At 39.8% G+C, this 22,848-nt stretch overlaps 1 protein-coding gene across 1 annotated transcript; it reads right to left on the bottom strand.

Annotated features, from left to right (window-relative positions):
- Window positions 1-1,479: 1,479 nt before the first annotated feature.
- Window positions 1,480-22,472, bottom strand: aldh1a3 (aldehyde dehydrogenase 1 family, member A3). The gene is made up of 13 exons (XM_062390620.1): window positions 22,357-22,472; window positions 22,145-22,249; window positions 21,340-21,480; window positions 19,267-19,396; window positions 17,412-17,473; window positions 12,306-12,434; window positions 11,697-11,810; window positions 9,147-9,249; window positions 7,594-7,778; window positions 4,819-4,983; window positions 4,498-4,655; window positions 3,325-3,399; window positions 1,480-3,223 (listed from the first exon to the last, which is right to left on the bottom strand). The coding sequence occupies exons 1-13, from the start codon at window positions 22,447-22,449 to the stop codon at window positions 3,154-3,156; spliced, it is 1,530 nt and encodes a 509-aa protein (XP_062246604.1). The 5' UTR covers window positions 22,450-22,472; the 3' UTR covers window positions 1,480-3,153.
- Between the last annotated feature and the right edge of the window lie 376 nt (window positions 22,473-22,848).

Here is a 22,848-nt window from a genome sequence, read left to right on the forward strand (position 1 = left end):
CTGCCTACCACCCCCAGGCTAACGGTCGCTTAAGGCGTCATTGCGGGCTGCGCTCTCAGATGAAAACTGGTTGGATCGGTTGCCGTGGGTAATGCTCGGGTTGCGCTCGGCTCCTAAGGCTGACCTGGATGCCTCGCCTGCAGAGTTGGTGCTCGGTCAGCCGCTCCGTGTCCCAGGGGAGTTTCTGCCTCAGAGCTCGGCCCCCTTTCCGGTTCCTGTTGCGCGTCCTGCGTCACAGGCCGCTTGTGCACCGGTGCCCGTGCATCATTTTTCTCCTCGGTCTTTCGTGCCAACGGATCTCGCGACCACTCGGTTTGTTTTCGTGCGTCACGATGCTCACCGGTTTCCCCTCCAGCCCCCGTATGACGGCCCGTTTAGAGTGTTAGAGGCGGGTTCTAAAAGTTTCATTCTGGACATGGGCGGGCGCAGGGAGCACGTTTCGTTAGACAGGCTTAAGCCAGCTCATCTGTTGGCCGGCGAAGAGGTGCTACCGGCCCGGGTTCCCCGTCGTGGTCGCCCCCCTTCTAAGACCCCTGTGTTGTTTCCTCCAGTTGTGCCTCCTGATCCTGTGCCTGTTGTAAATGATGTCCCTTCTGCCTGTTCCACCCCTGCGTTTGCGGACGGGGGTCGGCGTAGCCGTTATGGTCGCCTCGTTAAACCCCCTGGAAGGTACTGACTTTTGTCCAATTTCTTTTTCCCTCTGGGTGTTCGGGGGGGGGGGGGGGGCTGTGTGGCGTGCACTCATGGGTGTGTCCTCTCACCCAGTGGGTTGATGGGTAATGTTAGAGGCTGTAGCTATATATACTTCCCGTATGGGGAACATGTGCTAGTTCTTCCTTGCTACTGAATAAACAACAGTAAACAGTACCTGCGTCTCTGCCTTTCCTTGTCTTGCCACAATATAGTTAAATTGTCTCCAGTCAGCACCAATAACCAGTTTACCCAGATTTAATCAACATCAACAGCTTCAGTGTTCCGTCTATTTAACCGGCTTTATAAGGGGCAAATAAAAAAGACCCCCAGCTCTGAGATTTTAAGTTGGATATTTGCATAAAGCACCCTTTCATCCTTTTATTTATAGTTGAGCGAGACTAATCAAACCATTAAGCCTATGTGAGCTCAATATTAACACCTAAATGATTCTTAAAAGTTTTTCTTAAATGTAGCGTTCATTTGTAAACTTCATGAGTAATAAATGTGTTATGTCAGGCCATGCTATATATGTTGTGTTTATGGAATAAAGAGAATGTCCCTTCATATCATGGCAACCAGGTTTATGTGAATCACCCTTCCCCAGATCCAATTTAATTCATGTGTGAATGGATAGACATATTTGTTTATGTATATATCTGTTTGTCTGTCTGTGTGTGTGTGTGTGTGTGTGTGTGTGTGTGTGTGTGTGTGTGTGTAAGATGCATTATTCTAAAGCTGCAAAGAATGGCACAATGTGTTTTTTTTTTATTTTTTATTCAAAGATTCTATTTCAATACAAAACTATCGTGAGAAAAGACAGAAACAGACTTGCTCTTCATGTGAGATAATAAGCAACCCCTCAAACATACATTATATGTTGGTTACACACACACACGCACACACAAACACAAATATATATATTAAAAAAAAGTTGACACTATCCATGGAATGATGGTGTGACATTGTTGTTGTTACACGACTAAGGTATTTACTGGAAAGGTAAATATTACCTTAGAATCACAGTTCCTTCAAATATTTAAAAGGGAAGTTACATTCCCCTCAGCAGAGAGAACATATCATTGTATTATTCATTGTATTATTACACCTGGTTAGAATCAGCGCTCGGAATTAGAAACACAGACGTAGACTTTTCATCCCGCAGATATTAACTACAATTTACAATATATGTATATATATATTCATTCTTTAAACTTCCCACATTATCTCATGTAGGCAGATTTGATTAACAAATAGAACTGATCAAGTGGAATTCTTATGCAAAATCCTCTTTGATTAATCAGTATTGTGCATTTTATGTCACTAGGGAAAGACAGGCAAATTAGAATCACCATTTTTTAACTACTTGAGTATTTTTGAACACTTTGGGGTTTAGGCAAATCAAGACAGTGGACATGACACTGAAAAACCTCAGAGACACCGTCCAATCTCCTAGTCTCCCCAGGGCAGAGGACATGTCCTGGAAATCCAGATGCTTGAAACGTTCCAGGAAGGAAAACTTAACCATGGGTCTGTTTCTCAATAAAGGGCCATACCAGCTGACCTTGATGGTTCATTATTCTCCTTTCAAAGAGTAGTTAAAGATAAAAAAAAAACCATTGGCTTAATCAACAAAAAAAAAGGTCCTTCACTTGTTGTAATCTTATAGTATTTCAATAACTATTGGTTGTCACTTCTGACAAATGGAGAGGGAGTGGATTACAACAAGATACTGAATTATCAGCAGAAACAGACATCACCTAACTTCTTTGGGACCAACAGATAAAGACTTCTCATCATCCACTGGAAGTGATTAAACCTGGTGCAGTGGATGGCTTAAGAAAGATCGTGGAGGCTTTATCAAGTTAGCTAAACTCCATCTGCAGTTTCTTAACTTTTTTTACTTGTGCTTTTTGTTAAATGCAACTTTGTAATCTGGTACTGACTAATAGTAAAACCAAATCATATCTGTCCCATTTAAAGCCAAGTAAATGTTCAATTTATAATTGGAAATATGTCCTTTAGGAATGCTGCATTGTTGTGTGGAACATGTTCAGCTCACCCGCTGTGCTCTGTCTGTTAAGCCAGCAGTTTGTTGACATAAATTATTATCTGCAAATGTACCAGCTGGGCTCATGTATCTATTGGCCTGATAATCAATGTGGGACCAAATCACACTTGGGAAGCACCCAAATAAATTATTGTGAAATATAAAGAAAAATATGAACCTGTGAAATAGAGCATGACCAGTTGTATGTAGTGACATTACTGTAGCTGCTGAGTAAAACCCAGTTAACCATTGGGCTGTGATATACTGTATAGAGTAAGTGTTATACTGGCTTAAACCTGATGTCTCCATTGTGAGCATGACTGAGAAGGAGAAGGGAATGTGGGGCTTGTAGAGAATCGTGTTGTGGCCTGACGGAAGGGGAAGTGATCAGCTCTGGATTTTCCCCTTTCATCTCACATGGTTTCACTCAGTTTGATGGTCACTGCTTTCACCTCTGTGTACTCAGCCAACGCGTACTCTCCACTGAGAGGACAGAGAAAACACATGAGGTAGGTAAGTCAAGGAATAAGCAGTCCACAAGGGAGAAAAAACATAAAACACAAAGATATGGTGATGGTTCTTACAGCTCTCGTCCAGTGCCTGACATCTTATACCCTCCAAAGGGTGTCTGGACGTGAAGGGCGTTATAGCAGTTTATCCTCAAAACAGAAAGAGAGAGAGAGTGATCATTGTGCCCGTCTTTATCGCAGCATAAAGTTGGTCCCATGTGTGCTTTCTTTATACCAATATAACCTGACTTTGTGTTATAATTACTCCGCCCACCAGAAGCCCTTGTCTCTTGAACATGTTGGGGCATTTGGTTGATTGACTGATGCTGTCTTAGGCTACATCCACACCAATTACTGTATATAAAGACGGAGAATATCTGAGCTTCCTTCCACTGTAGCAAAATGTAGCCAAAATATCCTGGATGTGGGTATTGGGATCTTGACACCATGATGAGGTTGATACACACATTCAGGCAATCATGCTATTAATTATGAGTGTCCCCCTGTTTTTTTATGGCAACAAATAACTAATTAAATCAAGTTGTACTGTGGTCTGAACTTCCTATAATGACGATAATAACTATAATAATTTGTTGTATATCTTTTAGTTTAGTGCATGGATTTAAAAGCTTTACTACAGCCAGCCACCAGATTAAGATTAAGATTAAGATATGTTTATTCATACCAAACACATGCACAGACATGCACAACACACCCATGCAATGGCAGGCAAATTCAACCTCTGCATTTAACCCATCTGTGTGTAGGACACACAGAGGGTGAGCAAGCTGTATTGGCTTCATCCTGGAAGCTGTCTTGTTGTCAGTGTGGTTTATATACAGGCCACTTTAGGCATTAATTATGTTTGATATATAATGTCATCGCTTTGAATGCAACTTCAGATTTCATTCAAATTGTTTTCATGTGCTGTTGTTATTGTTGCTTGAGTTTGTTTCCTCGTAGCTGATTAATGGATTGATACATAAATAGTTATGCATTGACACAAGACAACTAAAGACTCTTAAATCCTTTGAGTGAAGATGTTATTTGAATAAGCATAAGAGAAATTGTTGGAGCAAGAAGGATCGTTGAAAAATCAAGAATAATGTCCATTCAGCAGGTACGACCGCCCCTCATAGCACCGATAGTTCACACGTGTTATTAAAATCGAATGGAAATGTGGAATTTAATGAATAAAAGGAACTCAAAGCCTGTTCCTTGGTTTCAGGACAGTGAGCGGGGACTTACCACACAGTGCCAGTCTCCAGGGCTGCAGACACAGACAGAGCTCTGTCGATGCTTGTTGTGAAGACTGCTGACACCAGGCCATATTGTGAGCTGTTTGCTCGCTCTATGGCGTCCTGCTGGCTCTTAAAGCTGAATATACACTGCACTGGACCAAAGATCTGAGAGGGCAAAGAAATAAGTAGAGACCAGTCACACATACAGAGAGGTGAGTTACACTGTGCAAATAAATTCATCTGTTGCTATTTCTAACTCTCAGACACTGACACCTTCCCCTCCCTGTCTATGTCAGCTTTATTTGTTTGTACTGGAATAAGTTGTAACCTCTTCCTTGGCGATGCGCATGTGGTCTTTGACTCCTGTGAAGATAGTGGGTTGAATGAAGAGGCTCTTGTCACCCACAGCGACTCCTCCATACTCCAGCTTGGCTCCCTCCTTCTTCCCACTCTCAATCAGATCCATTATCTTGTCAAACTGCTGTCGGTCAATCTGCAGCCAGCATCAGACAAAGAGGTAGACAAGGGAAGGATACACTTTAATGATATGGGAACAATCTCTACTATGTGGATCAAAATGACAATGACAATTGAGTCGAATATGAATGTCGGGGCTTGCGTATTCTTGGATGACATCACATGAGGAGTATGGACACATGTTGTGTTTTTATGCTGTTTTATTACGTCTGAAGTGTGTTGCTATTGACCTAAATTGTATCGGATTTGGCAAATAAAAGTTTACCCCTTAAACTCCAGAAGAGTTTTGTGGACTCAAACCAACCCACCCCTCCAACGGCATGGCGGTGAGTAGATAATGAGTTAATTCAAATTTTGGGGAACTATCCCTTTAAGAAGGTTTAGATGTCCCAAACCAACCAGTTACTCCCGATCCCCAAAGTCATCTCTCTAGTAAAACCTTTAAAACAATATTTAAAGACACTTCTGATAAAGCATAAACCTTTTATTATTTTTTATCCATGTTTAACTGGAAGGTTTTTCAGATATAGTATTTTTGATGAGACAAAAGATTTCAGCATTGTTCTACTTTGTTAAGTCAAATTTTAATTTATCTGTACTTTACTTGATGAGATTTATTATTAGGTACTTTCAATTTTTATTCCACAACATAAATCAGCAAATATCTCTACTTTCTACTCCTTTTTTTAGAAGGCAACATGTAGAATGTAACATCAGACCTCGTCTCCTGCAGCAGCAGCATCACTGGTGAAGAAACATCTAAAATGGATTTCGAAGACATTAGCTGACATTCTAATGATATCGACCAGGGGTTCTCAAACTTTTGCAAGCCGGGCCCCCTCAAAGCTTGTTAACGGTAGTTTGGGCCCCCGCGCCGCCCGCCACAACCGCTCTCAACTACACCACAATATATAGATAGATAGATAGCTTGGAGACAGTGCTATGCTTGGAGATGGTGGATTGTTTTTGCAGGAGGCCATCACGTTTACCTTTGAAGAAGTCCACAGGCTTCTCTTTCAAGTCAGGGTGTTTGGTGTCAAGGTGTCTTTTTAATTTGCATGGCTTCATGCTGTCATTTACCAGCACTTCAGCACACAAAACACACTGGCTACGAATATGCCTACTGCAAGTCAGGGGCGTTTCTAGGATTGAAAGAAAGGGGGGGCTTAGCCCCTAAGGATGCTGAATGTTTGTCTAACCCTAACCCTAGCCATAACTTCAGGGTCATTGTGAAATTTGACAATACAAATATGAACTTTTCTCAAATGGTCGAGAAATCATTTTCAATGAATTGGATGATATACCGGTACAATAACGTTATGAGGGACACTATGACATTTAGTTTTCACTAGCATTAACTGATTATAAACAACAACATTCTATAGGCACTGATATTATTGTTTTAAAATACTATAGATAGATATTAATGCAAAGAATAGAGAACTGTCGATAGTAATTTTTTACATTTCAAATTTGCTCGTTCACACTCTTGCTCACTGGAGACATTTTCTAACAAAATAGCTAGCTAGCTAGCTAAGTGTTAACATAGCTCATTACAATATTCCCTTTCATTTGCCTCAAGTAAACCTAAATTTAAGCAGGTAACAATCGTTAACAACTACAGAAAATTTCACTCCGTGCATCATTTACTATGAGCTAAACTCCTTGGCTGTAATCCTGCTGTCTTGATGAGAGACATTACTTGGCAGAGTGAGAAAGTCAGCGCAGCAGCGATGCAGACTCCCCAAGGTCCTAGTGTCTGGTCTTTTATTGTTAAGTATGATGAGAGGCTATTGGATTGTAATTTGAAGGGGGAGAAAACATACAAACCAGAAATGCACTCACATATGTAGCATGTTAGTGTTATAAATAACTTGTCCATGTGTAAAACAATAGTTTAATTAAAAAAATAAAAAAATAAAAAAATCCCAATAATTATTTGGGGGGGCTGAAGAACATTTTAGGGGGGCTTCAGTCCCCCACTGAGGGAGCTTTCACTAACCAGTGACAGGTCGTCTATCTTTTAAAAAAAATATTACATTTTTTTTTGTCTCTGACATTGCGCCCCCCCTGGAGAGTGTCCGAGCCCCCCCCCCCCCCCCCCCCCCACACACACACACACACTTTGAGAAACACTGATATAGACTATAGTAGATTGTTACACTATGGAATAGGCTGAACTCCGCAAGTCCTTATACTGCTGTTGTGAAAAGCAAGTACTTACTTTCAGCAAAATGACAAAGTAGTACTTTTACTTTATATAATTTTTTTCTTTGTATTTATACTTGTACAAAATGTTTGAGAACGGGCACTTGTGGAACTACCTCCCATACAGCGAATGAAACAGGTGTTAGCAGACATATTAAACATGAGAGCGTTGAGCAGCTAAATAACCACATATTTACCTCAGTAGATGGTAGAGAACAAAATCCGAGCTAAACTACAGTGAATATTGGACATTTGGCCAGACACACAAAACCACAACATTTTTGCTTTGTTACCCTATGTCAACTTCAATGGTGTAATATTCACAACTCGTTTCACTGCCCCCAAATATTGTAAAACAATCCCTTATTGCAGGCAGCACTTGTTGATTTGTATTCTGTGGTGCTCTGTGTGTTCCTACCTGAGGTCCATGTGATGTCTGCGGGTCTAGCGGGTCTCCTATAACAATCTTCTTTGCTTTTTCTATGCTGCAACGTAGAAACTCTCCATAAATACTTTCCTCCACAAAGACTCGTGAGGCAGCCGTGCAGCACTGACCCTGGTTATAAAAAGCTCCCTTCTGGGTTTCCTCCACAGCCAGCTGCACTGAAGACACACATGCACATACACAAAGGGTTAGATCCACCTCAACATTTCAGGAAACCTTTGGCCTTTTCAGGAGAAAGTTACACCTGTTCATGTTCGGCACCAACCACCAACCCTGAACCTGTCCTGTGTTCGGGAGATCTGATGAGATGGTTGTGGGGTTGTAATTGTAATGTTTTACATCCTTAATGTATTATTTCCTTCGGCTTGTTTGATCTTCTATTTCATCCTCTCAGTCACAATTTGTATTTAAACATAGATGTAGTGCTACGGGAGCACAAAGGAATGACACTGCCATGTCTTTTGTAGAAAAGGAGTAAAAATAATGTTTTCATGTCACATAATCCAATTAAAATTCATGTTCACTTTATTAAGATGTTGAATATACAGTCACTAAAGTATATGTCATGAAGACAGCAAAAAAAAAGATCATGCTCAGAGTGGTTGTTTCAAATGTGGCTTCATTTGTTTGATACATTAAATCAGTCAAAACACAAACTACTTGTTCATTCACACGTGTTGCTTAATGCCACACTCACTATAACATTCTGCATCCATGGAATGGTGTGGGCTGATAGGCTACTAGCTAGCTGGATGTTTGGTTGACTATAGCTTACCATTCGCAACACTTGTAGTGGATTTATGTATGTAAACTGGTCACTGTAAATGGTTAAATAACCTTTGAAACAAGGACTGAACTGTGTGTGAACAAGCAGGCGTGATGTAATACGTGGGCTTCAGTATTTGAACAACAGGCTTACTCCATCTCTAATTTCAATTAAAAATATTGTGGTCAATATTTATTTTGTAACACTTCTCACCAAATGCACAGGATGACATCACCATTCTTAATCCCACCTGCACAGCTCTGAGTGACTAATTTTTGTTTTATTTGTTCTTTTCTCTCTTTTTTTAATGGGGAAACAGCTTTCCACAGAACAGCAACAGACCAAGTGAAATCTCTACAAGATGTGGACAGTCAATCAGAGATTGTGAACCAGACAGCTAATCCCTCTCATATTCCCAGAAGAGTGTGATTTGTGAGTGAATTCTCAGTAACACTTTGGAATGAAGGATATCAACATGACAGCTCATATTGTGATTGTAATCCATGCTGAAACGATCAGAACACAATGTTTGCATTGATTCTTCCATTTCATATTGAAGCTAACGTAATCCTATATATGTCCCACAATGGGGAAATTTGCCCCAATCAAAGAGGATAGTCAAAAAAGACAGATCATTAAAAGTAATAATGAGGAAACATTCAATATGAGTGGAAGGAAATATAAAAAATATAAATGGAATAAAAGTGAGCAGAATACACACAGTGCTTAAAAGAGAGAAATAAAGAGCAAGTTTACTTACAGTTACAGTCAGCAAACACAATGCAGGGGTTCTTCCCTCCCAGCTCCAGAGTCACTCTCTTCAGATTACTTCTGGCTGCTGCTTCTTTGATCAGCTGGCCGACCTGTACACATAATGGTATACAGCAATTAGGGGTCAAACCTTAATGCATTATGGGTATTACCGATAACAAAATCTAAATAATAAGTAACATAACCAGTGCGTCTTCAGGAGTGAGTGTTAGTGCAGGTGTCTAAATCAGGTTGTGATCCAGCTATTACAGTGAAATAAAACTTTGCTGTAACAAAACTGTTATCATGAGTATAAAGTGGTTGGAGCCAATATGTGTGTGTTTTAGTTAACCTTTTTAAGGGGTATTTGGGCTATGCCCAGAGGTGTGGACTCGAGTCACATGACTTGGACTCGAGTCAGACTCGAGTCATGAATTTGATGACTTTAGACTCGACTTGACAAAATGTTAAGAGACTTGCAACTCGACTTGGACTTCAAAATCAATGACTCGTGACTTCACTTGGACTTGAGCCGTTTGACTTGATAAGACTTGATCCTTTCCCCAAAACACAAAGATTAAAAAGTATGTTATTAAGGAGCGCTCTGTATCTGTCATCGTGTTTGTGTTCGTCTGTGTGTGCAGCGCCGCCGCTCCCAAAACGCTCACTACGCGCTGTGCGTCGGGCACCAAGTCCTGAGGGGGCACCAAAAAAAAGCAACTGAAAAATGATCATAGTTATTATAATTATGTAGCCGAGCGTTTGGTTGTATCATAAGTCCGGCTTCAGCCGACAAAGGACACGAGAGCAGGTCATGCGCTCGTGACAGCACACCCGTTTATTCTCCATTCATTTTACAACTTCACTCATCACAGCACCCACTTCCTTTAAAACCCACTTTCAAAATAAGAGTCACTACCAACAACCCACTTAAAACCGGAAATACAAATCAACCCTCAACAATAACGTCATTAAATAAATTAGCTTACAATTATAATGCCGATATTATTTCAGTATAGAAATATTAGGTACCTTTTAGCCATGTATATCACAAAAAAGGCAGAACAAGAGATATATTAAATTGCTCAAAAAAAGTTAAAGAAGATTGACTATTCTTGTTTGTACTTATTGATGATTATTTAATGTAATCATATAGGAGTTATGCTTAGGGCACCAAAATGGCTCGCAGCGGCACTGGGTGGAATCATACTACGTCCAAATCGTGCACAAATGACTGACAGACTTTTGGCCAATTTTGTCTTTTGCAAATGCAATTCAGCATAGGGCCCTGACATATAAAAACCACAACCCTGTTCATTGTAATGTTCAAGTATTTGTTATGTTTCTCACATGTACACACACACACAGACAATATGAGGTAAGATAAATGAGATGAGATAAACACAGGACAGGACAGAAATGTTCATGTTCATGTATTTGTTATGTTTCTCACATGTACACACACACATAGACAATATGAGGTGAGATAAATGAGATGAGATCAACACAGGACAGGACAGAAACTGCTGTGGAACTAGTTAAAATGCAAAATACAATGTTAGCACTTTTGTACAAATAATTACAGTTGCACTTGTTTTTTCAAATGTGTTCATTCTGTAGGAGTGGTTTAAAATGAAGAATATTCTTGCAAAATATGAGTTAAATGTTAAAAATGACTGGTTAATAGTGCAATAGGGAAGTGCAATGTTGGCACAATTTTTTTCTGTAATTTCAATTGCACTTGTTTTAATAAATAAATAAATACAGATTTTAAAAGCATACATGATCTGTGTAAATATATTATTACTCAGTGATCAAAAGGACTCGAAAAGACTCGAAACTCAAACTGCAGGACTTGGACTTGACTTGAGACTTGTCAGTCTTGACTTTGGACTTGACTCGGGACTTGCCTGTCTTGACTTGGGACTTGACTCGGGACTTGAGGGCAAAGACTTGAGACTTACTTGGGACTTGCAAAAAAATGACTTGGTCCCACCTCTGGCTATGCCCCACCACAAGGGAGCAATAACATGTTGATGATTGGTCACAATGGGTTACTGCACATATCCACACAATCACTAACAGCATCCTGGCAGTGGCAACTTCAACAAGGCAGCAAGACGAGTGACAAGGACAAAACTAGGTATTTGTGTCAAGAACTGATTGCGAATCCATTCACTACCGTTGCTTTCAGTATTGGGCCAGTTAGTGGCCACAAAGTGTAACAGCATGTAAGCAGGACTGAAATCAGTTCCCCAAGATAATTCTTGTAATGTTTAAATTAAAAACTAGTTAATATGGTTGACTCACCAACTTAACAACACAACCAACTTTGGATAAATAGATTAATCACATAGCACACAGCTTAATATTCACTTAGTTGTAATATACTGAAACTTCCATCACACAAGTTATAGAATTGACCGGAATCTCTCCAATGCAAAACACAACATAGTCTCACTTGTTGAGAGCAGCAGTGCACCATTCATACAGCTGTTGGATTATCCATCAATACCTAAGTATTTGAGAGTATCTATCGTTCACTTATACATGCACATACCTCAGTAGAACCAGTGAAGGCCACTTTGTCAATGTTCATGTGGCGGGCAATTGCTGCTCCTGCTGTGGGACCAAACCCTGGAACAATATTTACAACTCCAGGAGGGAAGCCTGCCTGAAATGACAACACAGAGAGTAATGTTAATGATAGGAAGCAGCAATGAATAAATGTGTCATATGCAGCAAAAGACGGGTCTCAAACATGTAACCCCATATGACTCCATATAAGCTTGTGGTCATGTTTCAAATCACATGGTATGACTGGGTCATGGTTCAGTAATTATATTTCATTAAGAACATTATATGAAATGTAACTATATTTGACAATTATTTGTGTGTTGGCACTGACAGCTCAGTTGTGGCTAGAAAAAGAAAATGGGCTCTGGGAGTCACTAACTGTTCAGGTTCAGATTTTCTCCCCTTCCGGGTACAGTCACTACCCAGACACAAGAGAGGCAGAGCAGTGTAATCACCAAGAATCATGATTTTCTTTAAGAATACAGGCCCAGAATCTTTTCAGGAAGAGGACTATGAGATCTTTAAAGACTACAGCTCTCTCAGGCCACAGCTTGGATCAATCCCATTGCACATGTTGAGCCTAACATCGGACCTCTTTGATGAGTGATCCAATGTGGAGGGCCGTGAGGGGGGTCTGCTCTGCTGGCTTGATGACCACAGTGTTTCCACAGCTCAGGGCCGGTGCGATCTTCCACATGAACATCAGTAGAGGAAAATTCCACTGACATAGACAAAAAGAACAAAGGTAAGTCAACTGCCAAAACATTTTCAAACGTGTGTACACTTTTTGATGACATAGAAAGTGAGAGGGTTATGGTGAGGGGCACAGTGAGTCAGATAGTCATTATCATTCTATCCCTCACACAACAATGACTACTTAAAGAGCTTCGAGGCCAAATGTGTGGCGATGTACTTTCTTCAGATTTTATAATTTCCTCACATTGCATGTATACAATTACACCATGAATGTGTTCTAGCAGAGACTGAAAGTATGTGACATAATTTCCATTGGAATCCTGCTTCTCTCAATGATCATGTGGTTTTGTCCAAAGGACCTATGTGGGGTCCGTAAATTCAGCGTTGTTTCATTGCCTCATCGTATCCAGTGGTGTGAGTCTTTCTTGGTGTTTCAAGCTTTGGGTGTTGTGCACATTTCAGGCCACAAGAGTGCAGGGCACACTAGCATAATAAGGAAGTGAGCTTGTGGACAGCCTGTGGTGGTATTTGGCAGCGACGGATACATCAATACATAATGTCCAGGAAATTCTTAATCGGGTTCAGGCTGGGGAAACGTGAATGCAAGTCAATGGCATAAATGCATTCGTCATCCGTGAACTGCCTGGCCTCAACGCACATGAGGCCAGGCATTGTCCTGCACCTGAACCCGGGGCCCACTGCACCAGCGTAAGGTCTGACAATTGCTCTGAGGATTACATCCTGCTACCTAACAAAAGTCATGGTACCGTTGGCTATGCCATGGTGGTCTAACCAAACCAATGATACTGGATGATGTTACAGGCAGAACAACGTTCACCACAGTGTCTCCATGCTCTTTCATGCCTGTCACATGTTCTCAGTGTGAACCTGTTCTCACCTGTGGCCCCTGGTAATGTAATATAAACTGATTGAACCAGTTCATTTTGATAGAGTAGCAGCTATTGGGGAAACTTTAAACACTCTCCCAATCAATGGTGTAACTTCACCACAAACTCAACTCACTCACTCACTCTTTAACTTACAAATGGACGTTAGGGATGCAGGACCAGCCAAAAAAGCAAAAGTCTACCAACTAGTGTATTGTATCAACCTTGTATCAACCTTGCATCAGGACAGCAATAGAAATAACTAATTACCTGGAGATTAATTGATTTATTCAAATCAACAAACAAAACACCAGCAGACACAAAGGTGTTAAGCAAAGTTAAGACAAAATCATGCAGGCAGCATGTATAATTTCTAAGGTTAACAGGCTAACAAACAACGATTCCACTGTCTGACTCTGCAATATGAACAAATCTGGCAAACCATGAAAGCGCCAGGGGGTCTCTTCGGACCATTTGCTTCAGTTCGACATGTATGAACAGAATCAATGACAGCAAAAATGCAAGGGCTGCTACAAGGAGCTGCCAAGTCCAGCTGAATATAAAAAAAAATTGTACCAAAGTGTGTATAGCTATAGTAAGCCCAGAGGTGAAAACGTGATCAGACAGTTACCACCCAGACTGATTAAAGCTCAGCTTTGTCACTAAGTATCCAGATGAGTTTTTAGCTCTTTTTAAGGTTTTACACTGAATGTCTCCATTTATATGGCTGGCAGTATGTCTGATAGCGTGCATAAGCTATTTAGGCAGAAAAAAGCATCAATCTTTTGACATGTCAGACTTAAGACTGCAAACATATGGCAATGCACTGCATTCAGTGTGTACCAGTGCAGTACCCCTGTACACACTTACTGCAAAAATATCAGTTTATACATTGTTGGCCAGCAGTTCTGTATGCAGTAATGTAGGCATTGTACCGGGAAGTGGTGGTGATGACAAACCTGGCAAAGTCGGTTTACAAGGGTCTTATCCTCACACCGGCCTCACATCAGGGTGGCCTTTTTTCATGTTCCCCCTAAGGAAAGGGTGGGGAATTTGAACTTCCAGCAGGAGCTAGGACTAGAAACCTCTGAGGGGATTCAGGCATCTGATAAGGACACCTCCTAGATGCATTTCTTCCACGTTTTCTTAGAAGGAGTCCATGGAGCAGACACAGAACACAATGACGAGATCTTATATCTAATCTGGCCTGAGACAGATATTTGGCAGGGGTGTAGCAATCCTGAAACCACAACACATACTAGAATTGTGATACTGGAAGACAAAACCAGGATACCATCAGGTGTGAACCACCACATGACTTAAGACTGAGGTCCAAACCAATGATTTTGGGGGATCATTACACACATTTCACGTGGGTTGATGTTACAAGTGACCACCTTACCAGAAGTTAATTGCTACACAAGGAACCTGGCTTTGGTTAGCCCTTTGAAGTGCTGGGCTATAGTAGTTGCCTGCTTTGTCCAGTTGGAAATCTGGCCTTGACTATGTGGCTACTGAAACAAAGCAATAGGCAGGTGTAAATTCTAGATAATACTAATTGTAAAACACACAAATGTGTTTATGGAAGAATGTGAGATTCTAGGATTCAGATGACCTGACATATGTATTCAAGTTTATATGTAACTGTGACTGTTCTGTACTGATCTATATGGAAAGAATGATAAGCAGCAAACACCGGTACTAATAATGCAAATAACACATGCATCATTAGTGCTTTGGTTTTTCCAGTTAAATCACTTGGATGTTGGTATGGAGAAAATATGCAAGACAATAAAACGAGTTATAAATCATTAGGACTGGAGATAATTCAAAGTAAAAAAATCTGGAAAAATAAGTAATTCATTTTCCAGTTGTTCATTTTTTTGTTGGAACCCATTGGACAAGTAATTGGGCACTCAAACACAAATTAAACAGCAATATATGTGAGTGCTGCATGTTTATTGTTTAGTCATTGTTAACTTTTACAACAATTTGGAAACAATCAGCACCATTAAGGGATCTTTGCATCACTAGTCGGGAGAAAGGTTTCCTGTTTTCCTCTGACAATGACTCATGTGGTGTGTGTGTGCCAGCAGTACTTTCAGTAATTACACAACGATCTTCAGTATAAATTTCACTTTTATGATATAATCTCCTATGTCAAACAACCGCCGTTTTGTTCCTTTGTTGCCAAAGCAACATTAGAGGTTACAGACCTATGTTCAAAGACATAAACTGAATGGCTCTATTCTGTCACGATGTCGAAATTGCACTCTTGTATCTACGACAAAGTGAAACACGATACGGTGAAACCCCAAACACTACCCCACCCTATATCTGACAAAGTTATTATCAAAAGAAGAAAAAACATATATTCCAGTGTGTGAAAGTGAATCCAAGCATCACAGGATTGAGACTGTGTGTTCCTGTAAGAACAGCCCTAAAGGGTTTAGCAGAGACAAGGTCTTGTTTAGGGAGAGCAACGATTAAGATAAGGTTTCTGGTACGCACGGTTTCATTTCATTCTCACATGCACACGGTGCATTTCAAATGAGTGCAGCACTACACATTCATGATCAGTGCTTTTATGGAAAGTTAAGCTGCGGGGGTTTCAATACAGATTCTGGAATAGTATCTCCAAGGCACAGCAACTTCTTTTTCTAACATATCTGTAAGCAGGGCAAGCAAGAAACTAAAAATGGACGTCAATTATATGATACTGAAGTGGCATTGATCTCAGACCAGCTTTTTGTCCAATACTGCCCGTTTGCATTCATTTAGCAATTTACTACCCCATCTACAACTTAAGTTCAGCATTATCAGTCATCTGCTGCCCTGCTTTTTAAACATCACCATCTGCATGGGTTGGATGTACAAAAGTACACACATTTCATTACTGTACATACGTACACTTTTCATGTATCTTTTATTCTAGTGTAATTTTTTTTTACCTACAAGTATCATAATATCTGTTCTTTCTACATACGCATTCTGACAATGTATTGGGTGATTTATTTTAAATTTTTTAATAGTGAGGCTGTAAGTTCCTTGTATTAAACCAAATATACAGTAGACACAGTTAATGACATAATAGGTTGTTACATTAGGAAATCGGCTACTTTAGGCAAGTACTTTCAATTCTAATACTGTAACTTCAAGCATATTTAGAACCTACTTACTTTTATTCAAGTAGAAAAAGTTAATGTGTTACTTGTAGTTATACTTGAGTGTTTTGTTGTCTTTTTATTAGTAATTTTACTTAAGTGAAATGTTTGAGTACATTCTAGCATCTGCTATTGAAAAATCATATCAGCCATGTTTTTTTGATTTGCTTCTTCAATGGTTAAGGTTTGGTCAAGATGAACAAAACTTCTGGTTTATGGTTACGAATGGATCATAACCACGGTTGAGATAAAAAGAACTGTTAATACTAAACAGGTTTTGTACGATTCGGTCGGCAGTGCACAGTGCAAATGATGGAGACACAGAGAGGAGTGTAGATTACTGACAGGGCCGACAACATTTTATAACGTACATTTTTTATGGCCCTAACTTGTATGAAAGGACCCCAAGTGATCACTGTAAGCGGACATAGTGGAGCTGTGCATGGCTCCCTGGGTGTCGGCCCCGGGCTTGGTGGCATTTTAATAAAACTATGTTTTTGGAATGGAAGTAATGAATTAAAAAAATGTCAGTGTTTGCATAGACTACTCCATGTATTAGGTCTATATTAGCAGCAAACTCAAAGCAGAAGGAATTTAACACCATATAATTCTAACGTTTAACCCTTACCCCTATAAAACCAAGTCTTAACCCTAATAACTGCCCATTGAAAAAGTGAGGACCAGTCAAATTACCTAATTTTCCCAAAATGTCCTCACTCTGTAAGGTCTATGCTTAAAATTGTGATCACAAAGATTCAAGTAGAGGAACACTCTCTATAAGTGTATATAGCCCAAAATAGTATGTATTTCATTCCATTTACCATATGCACCCTGTGTATATGTGTTAAATTCAATCCTTTTCACTCTAAGTCAAAGAATCTAAACAGTAATCAGATTTTATATTAAAACATTATTGTTCATAAATTTAAACCAGATCCCCCCTGGACTTACAGGAATGATGGCTCCACAGACGCCAACAGGCTCGTGTTTAGTTAAACACATGAAGCTTTCATCTGTAACAAAAAAAAAAAACAGAACAACCAGTCTGATGTATTATATTGCAAGTTCCACACTTAGAGATCAGACCTGAACTTTAATACTGCCTCATCATAACATATGCTGTTTACTGCAAACTGAGGTGTCAGATCAGAAAATGTTTCACTGTGGCACTGCATGGAAAGACATATGCTGTCATATAATTTGGAGGACCTATTTGTCCTAAATGAAATACTTCAGAAATAATTCACATGATGGTTAGAGCAAAAAATGTTCTGCAAAGGAAACAGAAAGTTTATTTATTTAACGTTACATAATATTTCAATCATTAAATTGTGCTTCCAACAGCTATGTCTATATTAAGGTACAGTGAAGTAACAGCGTCACAAGCAGTGAGTCTAAGTCCTACTCCTTCCGTGCATGTTGTGATCTCTGTTCTATCAGTCAGCCCAGGCACACGTTCATGATAGTGCATGTGAATCCCTCTCTGTGAAACTGTTTGAAGAGCTTTCATTTAAAAAGCCAGATGCTTCCTGCTCCCATCAGCTGTGACACCCAGGTGGACCCACTTTTCAGCCCTTTTTCACACTGCGACGTATTTCATAACACACTGTAAACACACCTGTCACCCAATAGCCCCTAATCCTTAACTACTGATGAGACGCGACAGATCCATTTTACCATGTTTGTATGGCATCTAGCTGAATTGTTCTTATTTCAGTAGCTTTCCTTTCTACACAGGAGAACCTTATTCAACTGTGCTTCTGGTACGCTTAGCGGTCTCATTCATTGGGCTTCCCAATACCATAGTTTGTATGAGCAACAATATGCTGAGAAAATAAAGCAGCCTCTTATTGTGTCCGTATACGCAATAATTCTGCACCTGTCAGCACAATGAATATAAGAGACCATATCTTCTAGTATGAAGAATAAATGGAATGCAAGGGGGAAAATATGTTTCTGTCTCAATCTTTTGACTGGCTTAGTCCCTACTGATAACGATGTTGACTGGAAATTCAAGATAGCAGAAATATAACGTTAAACCTTGTTTCTAATATATTTTACTGTTTGAGTTAAGGTGATACATATCAGGCATTATTTGTTTATTTTGTATGCAAGTCCAATGTACTAAAAATAGTGAGTCAATTCAGAGTCAAGGTTTGAGCCTTTATTAATGTTTCAACCACATAACAGCAATTAGACTGTTCTCCCTTGTCAAATAATAAAAATTACTACTTTGATTTCATCTACATTAAATAAAAGGGATATTAGTTGTTTAGCAGCATTAGCTCTGTCACTAAGGCAGTATAAAACTAGGGATTACTGGCTGAGTGGCTGCCGGTTGGGCGATAACTGAGCCAACGCTGATTGTTAATCCTCACATACTGTTGCACCTCACTGATCACTATCTCACTCTCTTCCTCTTCCTTTTGTCCCGCCATGCCGTGCGTCTCTCACCACCCCATTGGGATTTAATCAGGAGGAAAAGGCAAGCGTGTTTTGTCTATCTGCTGTCCTGCAGCGGCGGACCAGAAGCAAAGCAGGCTGTGACAAGAGGGGGGACGTTTTAAGAGGCTGAATGCGATACCACCCAGGGCTGAGGAAAATCCTCAGAACAAGTCACTTGCTCTGGAGTAATTAACTTGTTTCCCAAGAAAAACAATTTGTCCGGGCCATCACGTACACTACTAATTATCCTGCGCCACTCTTAATTATCTAGATTTATTTATTCATGCGGAAAAATGTTGCATGTCTTTGTGTAGAGCTCGGTTGAAAAAAGAGAGGTTAGAAGCAGATGACACACACTCACCCACAGGCAGACTCTTGCCATGAACCTTGTCAGACCAGCCTGCGTAGTAACGAAGGGTTTTGATGCTGCCGTCCAGGTCAATGAAGAAGGATTGCAGGAAAGGCTTCCCTGTGTCTAGAGTCTCCAGGGTCTGAGGAATCAAGAAGACAGAAGAAACAAAGAAATGTGTCCCTGTTATTGCATAGTTGATGATATAAATATAAATATAATCAGGTTTACATCATATCTAGATACAAAACACAGAGTCTGATCCTACCCAGAGAATCTGGTTAAACTGTTGCCTTGTTTCCAGGGTCTCTGATAATGCTTTCAAGATCTCAACAGTTTATTTTGGTGACATAAATGTTGGACATTTTATCATATTGATATTAATCTTAGGGAGCTTCCAGGCCCATTCTTGCACAGCTGCCCATTAAGTTACTGGTTGCCATTTACAAATATTTTATTATTGTGACTTGATACCGTTCCAGATATAATAACAATTACTGCGATTGTGGTGAATTAATTTAGGGTCTTTATAAAGGGAGTGAGCTGTATGAGGGTGAAGTTGCTGGCAAGGCAGTTTCTATGAGGAGCCAAGGGTGGTGCAGTAAGATTTCAGCCACAGTTGTCCACTGCCATGTACAACTGCAAGAGGCCAATTTGAGCATATAAAACTGAGTTTACAATTATATGACATAATAATGAATATGTCGGAATGTGTCAGACGTGATTTACGACGTATTGTGTAGCCTCCTCATTTCCACCATGATTGCTGGAGTTACTTTTATTTCATTTTGAGAGAAGAAGAGAGAAGAGGCTCTGAAACCACTGTACAACTTCCCTGTACCTTCAAAAGGCCTGAATCTGGACCTTATTTCCTCAAACATACCTGGGACTTTAGTGTAATTAGCCTTAGCCTGCACACTAGCTCTCCAGAGCATGTTTGCAATCAGCAGTCACATGCAATCTGGTATTATTACTTCACTCACATCTGTAAGAGCTCATTTACAGATCTAAGTCTTAAATGCAAGCTGGCAGCTAAACAGAGTGAGAAGGCACAGAAACAGGAATTTCACTCCAAACAATATCTGGAGGAGAGGGAGCGCAACATCACGAGGAGAGGGTGGGGTCACAGTGTCATGATGTCACGCTATATTATAGGCAAGTCCCATGTGAATACATCAATGTCATTACAGCATATGGACAGCTGCAGGAAAATCCCATAGTTTTGTTGCTCATGAAACAGTGATTGCTGTACTTACTGAGATCTATAATGAAAGGTTTGAATAAATCTGAAACACATCTAACATTGGAAAAAGAAACACAGCCTGTGACTGTAATTCCTTAATGATGAATTTTCAGTAAAGATAATGAAGGGTGTTCAGAATGATAAAGAAATCGCTACATACATTTACTAAAGCACTGTAAGCTTTGATGTTCTCCACATTGATATCATATAAGCTTAATTAAATATTTTAAAATATATAATGGTCATCATATATGATGGGGAAAAGTATAATACCCCAAATTATACAAAATACTGTGTTTTAAGTTTTGGAATTTTTTATAATTAAATTTAAGTAACTGCACGATTTTAATTAAAGTTCCAGTGAACAGGATTCAAGTAGACCCAATGGCAGAAATAAATGCAATATTCATAATGATGTTTTTGTTTTGTGTAAAATCACCTGAAAATAATAATCACTGTCCTCCTCAATGGTGCCCATCATGAGGCCCTCTCACATTATCACATTATTTGAAAGCTGCTACAGATTATTCTACACACTAGGAATGGGAGGTCGAGACGAGGGGCATTTTGGTTCAAGTGTGCAACTTAATTGCTAGATGTAACAGAGTCTTTCAAAATTATCCTTTAAGTCATTTACTTCCAGATTATTTCACTAAAGTAGAGCCAACAAGGGCTTCGTCAGGGTTCATCTTTTCATAATAAATGCGCAATTCATCAACCCATTTCATTTGAGTTTAAAAGTTCAGACACATCGGTCACGTTCATCTATGCTGTTAATGCTACAGCCTTCTACAGAAAACACAACATTGCTTTTGTCTAAAAGTTACTGGGAAAGAGCCCACCGCCAGCAGGAGTCTGTCCCTCTCTATCAAGTCGGACAGTTTGAGCAGCAGCCTCCCACGGCTGGACGCATCCATTTTCCGCCATGGAGAGCTTCTCTTCATGGCCGCCTTGGCTGCCTCCACCGCCTTGTCCACATCTTCCTGCATAGGACCACACATGTGTTAAATATGTTTCATAAAGACAGCAACCGGCTATAGTAAACAAACAATCTGACAAATGAACATGCAAATATACCCACAGAATGACTTTTACTAAAAGTTTCAAGGCCAGTTTTCAGTTCTTAACTAGGAATTGGAAACAGTATAAGACTAGGCGAGTGCTTGTATTGATAGCAGGCTGACAATTATTTATGAAATAGCTTGTTTCTGTTGCCATATGTTACCTTTCTTTATGAAAACTGTTCTGAAGCGTGCAGCAAAACGCAAAACCTCATTGTAAAATATATTTTGTGGCTATAAAACTACTTGTCTATAATATCCTATATAAATATCATGTATATACTACTGTCAATAATATGGTGGCTCAATTTGGCAAAAACATGCATATTTATTTAGTTTAGTCTTTAAGGTATTCAAATTCAACAAGTTTGGCAGGAGAAAAATATATTTCAAAAATCAACAAAAAAAGAGCCAAAGCAGCCAATAATCTCTATACAAGTATAATTCACTAGAAACGTGTTCAGGTGTGCTCCATTTTAATAATAATAATAATAATTATTATTATAATTAGTTATTATAATAATAATAATTATTATTATCATTATAGAAAGCCTGGAGAAGAGCAGTTCAGGGGAGGCTTACTTACTTTGTCGGCCTCTTCCACGTCGCAGATCTTGACACCTGTGGCCGGGTTGAAGGTGGGGAACGTCCTTCCCGCGCAGGATGTGTGCCACTCATTGCCGATAAAAATCTGTGGAGCGTGTTTGATGACACGTGATTTTTAACACCAACACATTCAGAAGAAGCTTGTAGGGGTTAAATACCTGGACAGTCCACAAGCCCATCACCATCACTTACCTTGGTGTGAGTGATGTCCTGGACAGGGACAGGCTGAGGCAGGGCAGGGATTCCTTCAGTCACTCCATTCTCTTTTATTCCGTTCTGTGCCATGCTGAGGTCACCTCTGAGTCTGCTCCGCGAGTACCACACCGTCAACTCGTCCTCTGCATTTATTTAGAAGAACGTGGAACTCCTCCCTCCTCACTCAGAGCTCCGCCCCTGTCAAGTATCAGGAGCCCTTATTTGAGAGGGAGACTGCAAACATCCTGCTAGTTCCACCATGTTCATCATGCTCATCATGCTCATCATGCTCATCATGTTTATCATATATATCATATGTATCATGTTCATCATATATTTCTTGTTCATCATATTCATCATATTCATCATATTCATCATATTCATCACATTCATCATATTCATCATGTTCAACATATGTATCATGTTAAGTAGACAGCTCTTAGTTCAGGCAGGAACATGTCCATGATACATTAAAGACACCTTTGAGAT

Source organism: Platichthys flesus, chromosome 1 (assembly GCF_949316205.1).
Source record: "Platichthys flesus chromosome 1, fPlaFle2.1, whole genome shotgun sequence".
In the NCBI taxonomy this organism is placed as follows: Eukaryota; Metazoa; Chordata; class Actinopteri; order Pleuronectiformes; family Pleuronectidae; genus Platichthys; species Platichthys flesus.